At 48.3% G+C, this 15,900-nt stretch overlaps 1 protein-coding gene across 1 annotated transcript in view; it reads left to right on the forward strand.

The window, feature by feature from the left end:
- The window catches only part of TMEM108 (transmembrane protein 108), a 213,347-nt gene that overhangs the window by 175,414 nt on the left and 22,033 nt on the right, over positions 1-15,900 (forward strand). Inside the window, exon 4 of the mRNA XM_066584604.1 lies at positions 6,959-7,975. Within this exon, the coding sequence (XP_066440701.1) occupies positions 6,959-7,975 (1,017 nt within the window). The remainder of the gene's footprint in view (positions 1-6,958; positions 7,976-15,900) is intronic.

The raw sequence follows: 15,900 nt of genomic DNA on the forward strand, positions 1-15,900 counted from the left end.
GGCTGCCTCACCAAGTGGATCAGAGGTCAGGGGGTTCACGTTCTCCACAAAGGTGCAGCTACCATCTGTTTGTGGCACATGGATATGTCATAAGTGTCCAAATTGAGAATACCTCTACTGGCCGCCTGCAGACGGCTGGGTTGGATCCTGCTGCGAGAATTCTCGCAGCGGGATCTGACCCGCACCCCTGCAGGGACCAGTGCGGCTCTTACCTGCTCCGGCAGCTCCGGCTCTCTGAGACCCGCACAGAAATAGAACATGCCGCAATTTGTTTATGCCGCTATTTGCCTATGATTGCGTTTTCTAATGCAATCCGATGGCAGCTTCCGCCCGTGTGCAGGGGGCCTCAAGCAGTAGCTCATTTAAAATCGCAAGCAACAAATTATGACCAGAATATCTTGTGCCAAAAGACAAATTAGGATGGGCTTACACCATGGGCGTATAGGGGGTGCAGAGGGTGCGGTCGCACCTTGGCCCAGGAGCCCGAGGGGGCCCATAAAGTCTCTCTTCCCCATATTGCAAACCAATACTATCAATGAAGCTTTATAGTTGGGGGCCCAGTTCTAGATTTTGCACTGGGGCCCAGCAGCTTCAAGTAACGCCTCTTACACGGGACGACTAGTATTTGAATAGTCCTTGGAAATACTCGCTACAGCAAGCTGTTAGCGTACGAGCGACTGTGGTTCATGTGTTCTTACACAGAGCAATTGTTCATATTCACGGCCACTGAAGTACACAACTCCCTGCAAAGTTCATTGGCTAGTTACAACAGACCATAATCAATCAACCCATGACTACTTTTAGGAGAGCTGAAATTAAACACCTAGAGACTAATGACTGAATTGTTGTTCATCATCCTGTTGGTGGCCGCGCTTATACAAAACAACTATTGCTTACTTTCACTCGATTGAGCAATTATTTAGATGATGGCTATTCGGTGTAAAGCCACCGTTAACGAGGACTTGTCACGGATGGAATCTGCAGGCCGGGCTACATGGCTCTTCAGCTGCAGATCTACTGACTCTATCACCTTTTTTTAACATACCTACCCAGAAGGGCTCTTCTGAGGTGCGGCTCCATGGTCTGTCAACTGGGTGGTCCCCGCTACTCAATGTCAATGGGTAACTAACTGTCAGTAAAATGTAACTTGTGAGAAATCCTTGTTAAGCTTTAACTAAATTTGAGCTTGTTTTGTTGTACTGCCCAATAAAGTCTTTATGAGCCTGATTGTACAACGGGGATTTTATACCTATCCCCCAGGGCAGCGATCCAGTTGTTACGAAGGCATGCTGGGATTTCTAGTTTTGCAGATCCCTCCCCCTAATATATACCAACATACTTATCCCTATGATAGTCTTGGGCCGCTTTCACACAGCCAGGAAAATCTCCAGAGAATTGTGCATTGTGAGATGCACAAATCTCGCACGAATATGAACCCCAGAGACTAACAGACAAGTAATCGCTATCCCCAAAAGAAAGGGTCACTATAAAAGGTCAATAGATATCTTTGCTTGGTAACTAGTCTGAAGTATTAACTATTAGCAACCTAAATACCTAGTAAGGAGCACTTCTAAAGCGTTTAGAACCAACTGACATGTGATGCAATAATCACTCTTCATAACAGCCCAGAGTACAGCCTCCCCAGCCACACAAAACGAGAATAGCATAGTAGAGCAGCAGAGCCATCAGCCCTGATGGTGGACTGACGGCTGACTGACATCACCTCCAACTATTTGTCTCTTATCCAGCATATAGACATTGCAGTGGACCACGAGTCGTGAATCTTTCAGAAATTTTCTTCTGTCACTTGGTCCTCTTTCTGTCTGTCTCCGAGGGGGATCACTACCTATTATTGTGACCCCTTTTTTGGGGAATAGCAATTATTTGCCTGTTAGTCTCTAGCCCTTAGCTTTTTCATATAGCTTATCAATAGAGATGAGTGAACGTACTTGTTTCGAGTAATTACTCGATCGAGCACCGCGATTTTCGAGTACTTCCGTACTCGGGTGAAAAGATTCGGGGGGCGCCGGGGGGCGGCGTGGCGGAGCGGGGGGTAGCAGCGGGGAACAGGGGGAGCTCTCTCTCTCTCCCTCTCCCCCCCCACTCCCCGCTGCAACCCCCCACTCACCCATGGTGCTCCCCGAATCTTTTTGCCCGAGTACGGAAGTACTCGAAAATCGCGGCGCTCGGGCGAAAAAGGGGCGTTGCCGAGTAGGTTCGCTCATCTCTAGTTATCAATAAAGGTTATGTTTTAGGGTTCTAATCTGTGAAGGGCTTCTTTGTGATTTTTGTATTCTTTTGAATGGACATATATGAGTTTTACCTTTTCATGTTCCTTGGAATGCATCCCCAATTACATTCAATGGGACAGGAAAACACATCGCACGGCCTGCAATGCCAAGTTTCCCATTTAAAATAATGTAAACCATTTGCCGATTCTCCTACATGGCTGAAAGCTGCTCCGGAGGATCGCAACCTCACAGAAGTGATGGGAGTGTTTTTGACAGAAAAAGGCGCTCCATAAAGCGCCCCAAAAAAAGTTGCATAATTTCTGTCATTTTTTCCAATAAAAGTCACTAATATATATTTTTTACATTTGGGCTATTAGTTGACTTTTGATTGTGGGAAAGTGTGTATTTGAGGATTACTTTTGAGAAGCACCTCCCCCATTCATTACCTATGTGAGGATTGTCCTTGACACTTATCTATGGTCTCACATGAGCAGAGAACTGTTTTTTCGTGCCTTTTTGTGCATTTGTTTGTCTACCATTTGACAGAAAAACGCCTCCCATCTGCCGAAACATTACGTGATCATGAACGCGGTATTGGGCCAAGTTTCACGGCCCGATATCTCGCTCGGCCGTGTGTAGGAAGCCTTGCAGAGTACAGTTCCAGTTTTCTATGGCCAGAGCTAGAGATTTGATTTGTAAAGGGAGCAATCTGGTTAATAGGCGAGTATAGGAATCACTCAGTTGTGCGAGCAGAAATAGAAGAAGCAATATTTTTCTGCGTATTGGCACACCAAAAGTGCCCAAGGAAATCAGTGGAGGGGTGCGCAAATGTGCGTGCCAAACGCAAGGAAATGTGTAAAACACTGCGTAATTCCGCTGAAAAAAGGACACATGGAACTAATTAGTCATTTCAACCAGTCCATCTTTGTTTGCTGCAGGCAAAGGAACACTCCCTGTGGGTACAAAAAGTACAGTAAAATACGCCAATGTGCGTGCAAAAAAGCATTGTTCATTCCGCAAATACTAAGCACTCACGTGCTCAAATACACGTACGCTTGTGTGTACGCATGTCCTTGCAATGCAAGTGAAGTTTTACGAAAGGTGACCTTGACTATAAAGTGTCAAGGTTATGTATCTGCATATTTTACAGGTATTCAATATCAATGTCGGATGTGTAACCTACCGCTGCCCACCACTGCTGCCCATCACTGCCCACCTTGTTTGACCATTGGACATAGCATGTTATACTGCTATTGTGTCCCTAGAGCAAGACACAGTAGCAGTATAACATGTCTTCGCTCTCCTTTTGTACCTGGTAGAGATGATCATACGGCACCTTCTCTAGTCCTAATTTCAATATCACAGAGAAACCTTTGTTCTGTAACTATAGCAACAGCTCATAAATAGAAATAGTACTGCCAACTTTATATGTGTCTGTCTAACCATGGGAATGTAGCTCACGAGCTCGGATACGCTCAGTTGTATCTAACTACATGGAAAGTAACAACATGGTGTTTGGATTAGAATGATTAGAAATATATACAAGTTTACAAAACATTTGTGTATGGAGATGTGTTTGTATATAAATATATGTTATATACACGCAAACATAAAGCTCTCAAAAAATATATACGAACTTTTAGGGTTACATGGGACAACTATCGGCAGAACAGTCGCTCAATTGAGCAAATTTAGGGCGCATCGGTGCCCATGTTACTGCAGCCAGCAGACGGCCGTACCTGAAGACGGCCATCTCTCTGCAGCGCCGGGAGGAAGAACATGTGACCGGCTCCATTGCCGGTCATGTGTTTTTTCATCAGCGCTGGAGAAAGACGGCCGTCTTCTAACTGTCAGTCACACGGGTGCATCGGCGCCGGTGTACGGGTGCTGGTGCGCCCGTGTGACTGAGCCCTCAAGCAATAGTTGTTTTGTGCAAACACGGGGCACCAACAAGGTGATGAGCAAGAATTCACCTACTAGTCGAGAATCTCTCAGGCCCCCCTCACACAGGTGCTTTTTACCGCAACTAGCACCGCGCTAATCATGGTACAACGCTCCCATTGTTTACAATGGAACCGCTCATACAGGCGCAGACAGACACTCGAACATGGCGCCGCAATTTTTGAGCGATGTATGTTCTATTTTTGGGCGTTTCAATGTTTTTAAACTCTGTGTGTCGCCTATTGATGCAATTGGATGTGATTGGTGCATCGGACACTGGCTCTGAAGGCTGAGCCAGCGCTCAAGAACCAATCGGAGCAATCTCTTGCTGGAGGCGGGGTTTTCCATCCTTGTTACCAGCAAGAGATGCTCTGTCGGCACTGACCACTACATGGAAACCTGCAGGAATGGCAGAGAGCAGCGAGAGGGACCCGGGCGGCACCTGCTGGGCGAGTTTTGTTTTTTTATTTTTCAGCTTCCTTGGTGGCTGCGTTTAGAGCCGTGCTGAAACCACAGCTGAAAACGCAGCCAAAACACTGGCATAACGCATGCCAATTCTGCTGAAACCACAGTAAACGCAACGTTAAAAAATGCTGCATTTCTGCAAATGCCTGTGTGAGGGAGGCCTTAGCTTGAGCTCACCTAAAAATAGTCGCTGGCTGATTGTCGTCTGGTGTAAGCAGTCAATTGTCTGTCTTTCAACTACAAGCCAACAAGCCTCTCTCTCTTTCTCCGGGCGGCTGCAGATAGACATTTGCACACGTTTTTGCGCAAAATATACATGTACAGAGAATAGAACCCATTGATGTCAATGGGTTCGTTCACATTAACAAAATTTTTGTACGCATTTCATGCGTGCGCAAAGAAAAAAGAAAAATCGAACATATTCTCTTTTCCTCCACATTGCTCACCAAAGGGACTTATAGAAATCTATGGGAGGTGCGCAAATGCATATGCAATATGCAACAGATGCACGAAACACTGCGCAGCCCTGTAAAAAAAAAGAACACATCTGGACCTCATAAGGCTAAATAGCCTTTTAAATCAGGATGGAGGGGGGGTGTTGCGCATGCATGTGAACAGACCATGTGTACACAAAAAAGTACAGTACTATGCATAGATAGATGATAAGGCAGTTGTGGGACTGAGCTCCAAAAGTTGTGCGCTGTTCCACTTTCTGCATATACTAGTGCATTGTAGTATGTATGATCCAGAGGGATGAACAACAACCCCAATGAAGTATGTGCCAATTCTTCTCATGATAAGGCCTCTTTCACGTGGGTGATGCGCTCTTACGCTGGCTGTATCGCGGATAAAAATAGAATGAATGGGAAAAAGCTGCAGTCAAGTCATGGCTAAAATTAGCGGTTTTTTTCGCGCATTCACATGGCCAGGTATGGCGTATTAGTGAAAAAATGTGCCGCAGCCTGGAAGTCCCTCGGTTGACATAAATCCTGAGAATTACTTCTAAAGCCTAAATAGAGGAACTTGTCATGTCTTCGCAGCGTTCCATGCAGCTAAACTCCCTCCTCCTCTCTTTTACTTTGGCTCCCATAGGAGTCTATGGGAGCCGCCAATGTATATCGGCCCAAAGATAGGGCAAGACCTATCTTTTCCAGCCGCATGTTAAAACAGCCGCCATATTTGGTTGCAGATGTCCTATTTTTACTTGTATTCCCCCGAGTTGTGGGAGATTCCATGGGCAGATAATCTAGACTAAAATGCGTTGTCATGAAGGTAAAAGTGTGTAAATTCAGTTTGGCCTCATTATTGGAATCACCGGCTTGTATGATAGACACTTGTGTATCGCCGATCATGTTTTCACTGATCTTCTTTGTAGTCTCAGAGTAACGGCCATCATGCCCCAAAAAGCATTTCCAAATCAGAGATGAAGAGGTGATGCTCATCCGCCTTAACTTTGAGACGCTCCAGATAAGCCTCTTGACGTACATGATTAGTGATTCTAGCCTTTTTGTACTTCTTTTGAGCCGTTCTATCCTCTTGAATGTGTTTTTTACTAATTTTGCAGCCATATGTCGCAATATTTTGCTAAATAAACTTTTTCCACTACTTCGCACCACAATTTTTTCAAATTTTCGTAAATATTTTTTTTTACCGTGTACTTGTAGAACTTACTGAGGCAAGTTCAGAGCTACACTAATTTTTAGCTTCATTGTGACTTTAGTACCTCAAGATGGCAGCACTATTGCATCACCCAATAACACCCTACTGAGGTCAGACTCTTTTTGCAATTATGTTTCCCCACAAATAGGACCTACCTTGATAATAAGACCTACCCTGGTTTTTGGGGAGGCTTGAAATATAAGGCCTACCCCGAAAATAAGACCTAGCTGACCTGCATTAAAAAAAAAATCTATACTCACCTGGTCTGCAGCATCCCGATGCCTCCCGCGGCGCTGCGGCAAACTGCGTCCTCCCTGTCTGACAGCTGAGCTTCTTCCTGGTGACAGGGCTTTGAATACCCCGCCTCCAGCAAAGCGAGTGCTTTGATTGGCTAATCGAGCCCAAGCCATCCAATCACAGCCGGCGCTTGATGAGCCAATCACAGCTGTCAAAAGTATCCTTATTTCCAAACTAAACTCCTTTTACATGCAAATGAAGCTTCTGGAAGTCCGTATGTACATTGGGTTTTTTTCCAAGTCGAATAATAGGGCACAGATGGCTGATACTCAAGAGTTAAGCATCTCATGTGTTATTATAATATAGGTAAAGAGTTCTTTTTGCAACCATTTTTGTTAATTTTTCGTGTTTTTTTTCTCTCTTAGGTATTCTACTTGTTTTGGCACAGGCAGAGAGAAAACTATTTACAGTTGAGGAACAATTTCCAACTTCACCGTCTTACCAGTTACTGAAAGAAACAGATACAAATGCGGCAATGGTGATGCCAAGTGTCAACTCCGGACTTGTTAGGAAGTCTGCAAGGCCTGGAACAAGGCTGTCTGTGAAACCTACAGATTTGGTGCCTCCCTTTCACAGTAAAGGTGTTGATTACAGTGACATGCTTATGACAACGACGTTTGTTAATATTCAGGGTGTTACAAATTCAGGAAATGCACACAATAAAAGGAAAAATGTAGAAAATATGACAGATGAGTTGACTGGGTCTACTGAAACTTACCTCAAACCAGAGGTCCATTCAAGCTTTCCAAGGAGGACTACAACCACCACTGAGCATACTAGCACTAGGATTGCATTTGTTAAAGACACTTTTCATAATGTTGGCACTTTGCAAAGCCTTTCGCAAGAGGAACAGACCAAGGGTTCACCAACCCTTCTCAATGGTATGTCGAAGAACACTGAATCAGTGTCCGTGCCTTTTAAGCCCCATCATTATAAACTATGGGATGTATTAAACAGAAATGGCTCCTTGTTCTCTGTAAGACAAGTGAATGGAACTTCGCTCACGACTGTGAGAATGACATCTCCAGCATTTCTGCAGACCTCCTCAACTTTAAAGACCACTCCACCGGAACCAGGAACCACAAGGAGTACTGTTCTGAACCAGCATACTGTTCCAGACGATGCTACCACAGTGCAAATGATTCTGCCTATGGATGCAACTACCAGGAGTACCATTACTATGTCTACCGCTGGGTCCACGGCAACTGGAAATTTTCTAAATAGGCTGGTGCCCGCAGGAACATGGAGACCTGGAGTTCCGGGGAATATTTCCCATGTTACTGAGGATGGCAGTCAACCCCAACACAGAGAGACCATTTGTCTCAGCAAAGTGGATATTGCTTGGATATTTCTTGCTATTAGTGTACCGATATCATCATGCTGTAAGTATTTGCACTTTACTTCCATTTTATTCTATGACCATGTCATAAAAAGGCGCATTGAACTTCTAAAGGTGCTGAACACCAAGCAGTAGTGTGCTTTGTGACAAGAGTCATGTTCTTGGAGCAAATTACTGGGATTTTCCAGTGCAGTTTTTGGCCATCAGCTTGTACAAGTAAATCATAGTAGTTCACCAAATTCAATATAATTTGTAATTTCTTTATTTAACTTCCTGCTTATTCTGGGCTTAGTATACTTAGCTGATTGGTTGGGGTCCTGAGTGATGAACCTCAGCCAATCAACTATTGATGATCTATCCTAAGGATAGGTCATCAATAGTAGTGTCCCTGAAAACCCCTTTAAGTAACTCCACCTACTGGATGCTCAGCTCCTCCTATTCCTGGGTGCAGCTCATGCTGCTTATTTAATGTGACAAGTTCCCTTTAAGAGTTTACATTCCACATCATGCTTATTTAAATGTTATTAAATAAATTACCAGTAAAGTATGATTACCAATAATGTATAAAAATACTTCTTTAATTTGCATGTATTTACCCTTTTCGGCAATTACTGAACCTTTTCTGAAAATGTTTTATAGCTTTTCAAGCTATAAGTTGCATTTACTTTTCTCAACTCCTTGGAGGATCAGCTTACTTGTCTGCTTGTTTCTAACCTTGTAGAAGCTGTCACACTAAACAAACCAAGGCATGGGTGCAAGTGTGAATGTGCCTTAAATGATCATGAATACCCTTACACATCTGTTCTTTACAGGCATTGTCCATAATTATAAAAATATATTTTTCTAATCATGGACAACTAGAGATGAGCGAACGCGTTCGTCCGAGCTTGATATTCGTGCGAATATTAGGGTGTTCGGGATGTTCGTTATTCGTGACGAACACCATGCGGTGTTCTGGTTACTTTCACTTCCTTCCCTGAGACGTTAGCGCGCTTTTCTGGCCAATTGAAAGACAGGGAAGGCATTACAACTTCCCCCTGCAACGTTTAAGCCCTATACCACCCCCCTGCTGTGAGTGGCTGGCGAGATCAGGTGTTCGCCTAATATAAAAGTCGGCCCCTCCCGCGGCTCGCCTCAGATGCGGTGTGAGTTAGATGAGGGACAGTGCTGTTTATACCGGAGCTGCTGTAGGGAAAGAATTGGTAGTTAGTGTAGGCTTCAAGACCCCCCAAAGGTCCTTATTAGGGCCACTGATAGCTGTGTGTTGGCTGCTGTTAGCAGTGGGATTTTTTTTTTCTCAAAATCGCCTCTGCAGACCGTTGCACCTGGCATTAGGGACAGAAGTGCTGCATAGGCAGGGAGAGTGTTAGGAGTGAGTGTAGCCTTCAAGAACCTCAACGGTCCTTTCTAGGGCCATATTTATCCGTGTGCAGTACTGTCCAGGCTGCTGTTGGCTGTGCTGCATTTTTTTGGGGCTTCTCAAAATCGCCTCTGCAGAGCATTCCACCCTCCATTGATACTGCAGGGAAAGAATTGTATAGGCAGGGCCACAACACAGTTATTATTCATAGAATATACGCAGTGCTGCCTGTTGGTGGGAAAAAACTGAAAACAAATCTATTTGTCCAGCCTCTGTCCGTCCTTACGGGCGGTGGACACGTGTGAGCTGCGTGAAAAACATTGCTAAATCATACGCAGCCAGCTACGCTTTACTGCTGGGTTCGCCATTTGCTTTCCTTAATTGGGAAAAAAAATACCTGCTCTCCAAGAGTTATAATAACTCTGCTACCCTCACGTTCTGTGACACATAAGCAGGGACACAGCACAGTTATTAAACTTCTCAGGTTCATTGAATATACGCAGTGCTGCCTGTTGGTGGGAAAAAACTGAAAAGAAATCTATTTGTCCAGCCTGTATCCGTCCTTACGCCTGTGGAGACGTGTGAGCTGCGTGAAAAACATTGCTAAATCATACGCAGCCAGCTACGCTTTACTGCTGGGTTCGCCATTTGCTTTCCTTAATTGGGAAAAAAAATACCTGCTCTCCAAGAGTTATAATAACTCTGCTACCCTCACGTTCTGTGACACATAAGCAGGGACACAGCGCAGTTATTAAACTTCTCAGGTTCATTGAATATACGCAGTGCTGCCTGTTGGTGGGAAAAAACTGAAAAGAAATCTATTTGTCCAGCCTGTATCCGTCCTTACGCCTGTGGAGACGTGTGAGCTGCGTGAAAAACATTGCTAAATCATACGCAGCCAGCTACGCTTTACTGCTGGGTTCGCCATTTGCTTTCCTTAATTGGGAAAAAAAATACCTGCTCTCCAAGAGTTATAATAACTCTGCTACCCTCACGTTCTGTGACACATAAGCAGGGACACAGCACAGTTATTAAACTTAGATAATTCATTCACTAGAGGCAGTGGGGCCTTTCGTTTTCCAAAAAGGGCAAAAATTATATTTGGCCTGCAGTCTTGCGCCAATTTATTTCCTGCCTGGGAAATCTAATCACTGGTAATACAGCATGCTGAGGGGTAGGGGTAAGCCTAGAGGACGTGGACGTGGACGTGGCCGAGGACGCGGAGGGCCAAGTGAGGGTGTGGGCACAGGCCAAGCTCCTGATCCAGGTGTGTCGCAGCTGTCTGCTGCGCGATTAGGAGAGAGGCACGTTTCTGGCGTCCCCACATTCATCGCCCAATTAATGGGTCCACGCGGGAGACGGTTATTAGAAAATGAGCAGTGTGAGCAGGTCCTGTCCTGGATGGCAGAAAGTGCTTCGAGCAACCTATCGTCTACCCGCAGTTCTGCGCCGTCCACTGCTGCCAATCCGAATCCTCTGTCTGCTGCTCCTCCTTCCTCCCAGCCTCCTCACTCCACTACAATGACACCTGCTCAGGAGCGGGAACACTCCCAGGAACTGTTCTCGGGCCCCTGCTTAGATTGGGCAGCAGCGGTTCCTCTCCCACCAGAGGAGTTTATCGTCACTGATGCCCAACCATTCGAAAGTTCCCGGGGTCCGGGGGAAGAGGCTGGGGACTTCCGCCAACTGTCTCAACAACTTTCTGTGGGTGAGGAGGACGATGACGATCAGACACAGTTGTCTTGCAGTGAGGTAGTAGTAAGGGCAGTAAGTCCCAGGGAGCAGCGCACAGAGGATTCGGAGGAAGAGCAGCAGGACGATGAGGTGACTGACCCCACCTGGTGTGCAACGCTTACTCAGGAGGACAGGTCTTCAGAGGGGGAGTCAAGGGCATCAGCAGGGCAGGTTGCAAGAGGCAGTGCAGTGGCCAGGGGTAGAGGCAGGGCCAGACCGAATAATCCACCAAGTGTTTCCCAAAGCGCCCCCTCGCGCCATGCCACCCTGCGGAGGCCGAGGTGCTCTAAGGTCTGGCAGTTTTTCACAGAGACGCCTGACGACCGACGAACAGTGGTGTGCAACCTTTGTCGCGCAAAGCTCAGCCGGGGAGCCAACACCAACAGCCTCACCACCACCACCATGCGCAGACATATGATGGCCAAGCACCCCGCAAGGTGGGACAAAGGCCGTTCACCGCCTCCGGTTTGCACCCCTGCCTCTCCCCCTGTGCCCCAACCTGCCACTGAGATGCAACCCCCCTCTCAGGACACAGGCACTACCGCCTCATGGCCTGCACCCACACCCTCATCTCCGCTGTCCTCGGCCCCATCCAGCAGTGTAGTTCAGCGCACCGTTCAGCCGTCGCTTGCGCAAGTGTTCGAGCGCAAGCGCAAGTACGCCGCCACGCACCCGCACGCTCAAACGTTAACCGTCCGCATCGCAAAATTCATCAGCCTTGAGATGCTGCCGTATAGGGTTGTGGAAACGGAGTCCTTCAAAAGTATCATGGAGGCGGCGGCCCCGCGCTACTCAGTTCCCAGTCGCCACTACTTTTCCCGATGTGCCGTCCCAGCCCTGCACGACCACGTCTCCCGCAACATTGTGCGCGCCCTCACCAACGCGGTTACTGCCACGGTCCACTTAACTACGGACACGTGGACAAGCACAGGCGGGCAGGGCCACTACATCTCCCTGACGGCACATTGGGTGAATTTAGTGGAGGCTGGGACAGAGTCAGAGCCTGGGACCGCTCACGTCCTACCCACCCCCAGAATTGCGGGCCCCAGCTCGGTGGTGGTATCTGCGGAGGTGTATGCTTCCTCCACTAAAGCACCCTCCTCCTCCTCCTCCTCCTCTGTCTCACAATCAAGATGTGTTAGCAGCAGCATGTCGCCAGCAGTCGGTGTCGCGCGGTGTGGCAGCACAGCGGTGGGCAAGCGTCAGCAGGCCGTGCTGAAACTACTCAGCTTAGGCGATAAGAGGCACACGGCCCACGAACTGCTGCAGGGTCTGACACAGCAGACCGACCGCTGGCTTGCGCCGCTGAGCCTCCAACCGGGCATGGTCGTGTGTGACAACGGCCGTAACCTGGTGGCGGCTCTGCAGCTCGGCAGCCTCACGCACGTGCCATGCCTGGCCCACGTCTTTAATTTGGTGGTTCAGCGGTTTCTGAAAAGCTACCCACGCTTGTCAGACCTGCTCGTAAAGGCGCGCCGGCTCTGCGCACATTTCCGCAAGTCCCACACGGACGCTGCCACCCTGCGCACCCTGCAACATCACTTTAAGCTGCCAGTGCACCGACTGCTGTGCGACGTGCCCACACGGTGGAACTCTACGCTCCACATGTTGGCCAGGCTCTATGAACAGCGTAGAGCTATAGTCGAATACCAACTCCAACATGGGCGGCGCAGTGGGAGTCAGCCTCCTCAATTCCTTTCAGAAGAGTGGGCCTGGTTGGCAGACATCTGCCATGTCCTTGGTAATTTTGAGGAGTCTACCCAGGTGGTGAGCGGCGATGCTACAATCATTAGCGTCACCATTCCTCTGCTATGCATCTTGAGAAATTCCCTGCAAACCATAAAGGCAGCTGCTTTGCGCTCGGAAACGGGGGCGGGGGAAGACAGTATGCCGCTGGATAGTCAGGGCACCCTCCTGTCTATTTCTCAGCGCGTACAGGAGGAGGAGGAGGAGCATGAGGAGGATGAGGAGGAGGGGGAAGAGACAGCTTGGCCCGCTGCTGACGGTACACCGGCTGATTGCCTGTCATCCTTTCAGCGTGTATGGCCTGAGGAGGAGGAGGAGGAGGAGGATCCTGAAAGTGATCTTCCTAGTGAAGACAGCCATGTGTTGCGTACAGGTACCCTGGCACACATGGCTGACTTCATGTTAGGATGCCTTTCTCGTGACCCTCGCGTTGCACGCATTCTGGCCACTACGGATTACTGGGTGTACACACTGCTCGATCCACGGTATAAGGAGAACCTGCCCACTCTGATTCCCGAAGAGGAAAGGGGTTCGAGAGTGTTGCTATACCACAGGACCCTTGCGGACAAGCTGATGGTAAAATTCCCAGCCGACAGCGCTAGTGGCAGAAGGCGCAGTTCCGAGGGCCATGTTGCAGGGGATGTGCGTAGATCGAGCAGCATGTACATCCCAGGCAGTGCAACAGTCTTTAAGGGCCTGGCCAGCTTTATGGCTCCCCACCAAGACTGTGTCACCGCTCCCCAGTCACGGCTGAGTCGGCGGGAGCACTGCAAAAGGATGGTGAGGGAGTACGTAGCGGATCGCACGACCATCCTTGGTGACGCCTCTGCCCCCTACAACTACTGGGTGTCGAAGCTGGACACGTGGCCTGAACTAGCCCTGTATGCCCTTGAGGTGCTTGCTTGTCCTGCGGCTAGCGTGTTGTCGGAGAGGGTGTTTAGTGCGGCTGGGGGAATCATCACCGATAAGCGTAGCCGCTTGTCAACCGACAGTGCCGACAGGCTAACACTCATCAAGATGAACAAAGGCTGGATTTCGCCAGACTTCTGTTCTCCACCAGCGGACAGCAGCGATACGTAAGCAATACGTAGGCTGCACCCGCGGATGGAAGCTACGTTCTCTCTCACCATCCAAAACGGGGACATTTGTGCTTCATCAATCTGTGTCTAATATTCCTCCTCCTCCTCCTCCTGTTCCTCCTCGTGAAACCTCACGTAATCACGCTGAACGGGCAATTTTTCTTAGGGCCACAAGGCTCACTCAAATAATTTTTCTGAACAATTTTTATAAGTTTCAATGCGCTTAAAAGCATTGGAACTTTAACTTGAACCAATTTTTCGTTACACTGGGCTGCCTCCAGGCCTAGTTACCACTTAAGCCACATTAACCAAAGCGATTAATGGGTTTCACCTGCCTTCTTGGCTGGCCATGGCCAATTTTTGGGATGTACATTAGTACTGTTGATACAGCAATTTTTGTGGGCCCTCGCCTACAGTGTAATCAAATTAATTTTTAGCCCACCTGCATTACAGCTGACGTTACCTCAGCTGTGTTGGGCAATGCAATGGGATATTTTTGTGTACCGCCGGTGGGTTCCAGGGAGCCACCCATGCTGTAGGTGCACACTGAGTTTTTAATACTTCTGTACACTTCTAAAGAACCCGTCTGACTGGGGCATGCAGTGTGGGCCGAAGCCCACCTGTATTACGCACGACATTACTACCTCAGCTGTGTTGGGCAATGCAATGGGATATTTCTATGTACCGCCGGTGGCTTCCTGGCACCCACCCAGGCAGTGGGTCCACAGGGAGTTAAACCTACATGTGTCCACTTGTAAAGAACCCCAGTCTGACTGGGGCATGCAGTGTGGGCCGAAACCCACCTGCATTAACCCTTTCCAGTCCACTGTGTGACCTGTGAAGACATTAGGGTTTAAGGCTGTACAGCTCCGTTGTTGGTAGACGTCCGTCGGGGTTCTCTTACTGTATATTGCCAGCCTCTCTGCTGTCGGAGCCTATCCTACGTGTCAGCTCATGCAGTACTGGCTTTAGCCAGCATATAGCGCCGTTGTATAACAGCAGAAAAAGAGTAAGCCCCCTAGGAAAACCATATACAAATTGGATTGGAAAGGGTTAAGCACAACATTACTACCTCAGCTGTGTTGGGCAATGCAATGGGATATTTCTATGTACCGCCGGTGGCTTCCTGGCACCCACCCATGCTGTAGGTGCACACGGAGTTTTTACTACATCTGTACACTTATAAAGAACCCCAGTCAGACTGGGGCATGCAGTGTGGGCCGAAGCCCACCTGCATTAAGCACGACATTACTACCTCAGCTGTGTTGGGCAATGCAATGGGATATTTCTGTGTACCGCCGGTGGGTTCCAGGGAGCCACCCATGCTGTCGGTCCACAGGGACTTCACAATAGGGAGTTGTACCTGCCTGTGTCTATGAATTAAAAAGCCCGGTCTGACTGGGGCATGCAGACACCTTGACAGAATGAATAGTGTGTGGCACATAGGTTCCCCATTGCTATGCCCACGTGTGCAGCTCCTGATGGCGGTGGCACAGGATTCTATTTATCATTGCTTCTGTACAGCATTGTGGGCTATCGCTCCGCCACTTTTAAAGAGGGTCGCTGCCTAGCCGTGCCAACCTCTGCAGTGTGTGCCTGCGGTCCCTCGTCATGGCAGACGCAATTCTAAATAGACATGAGCGTGGTGTGGCATGAGGGCAGCTGAAGGCTGCGCAGGGACACTTTGGTGTGCGCTGTGGGGGGGAGGGGGGCCGTTTGGGCAGCATGTAACCCAGGAGAAGTGTCAGTGGAGTGTCATGCAGGCAGTGATTGTGCTTTGTTGGAGGTAGTGTGGTGCTTAGCAAAGGTATGCCATGCTAATGAGGGCTTTTCAGAAGTAAAAGTTGTTGGGAGGGGGGGGGCCCACTCTTGCCGGTATTGTGGCTTAATAGTGGGACCTGGGAACTTGAGATGCAGCCCAACATGTAGCCCCTCGCCTGCCCTATCCGTCACTGTGTCATTCCCATCACTTTCCTGAATTGCCCAGATTTTCACACATGAAAACCTTAGCGAGCATCGGCGAAATACAAAAATGTTCTGGTCGCCCAT

This window comes from Eleutherodactylus coqui, chromosome 12 (assembly GCF_035609145.1).
Source record: "Eleutherodactylus coqui strain aEleCoq1 chromosome 12, aEleCoq1.hap1, whole genome shotgun sequence".
NCBI lineage: Eukaryota > Metazoa > Chordata > Amphibia > Anura > Eleutherodactylidae > Eleutherodactylus > Eleutherodactylus coqui.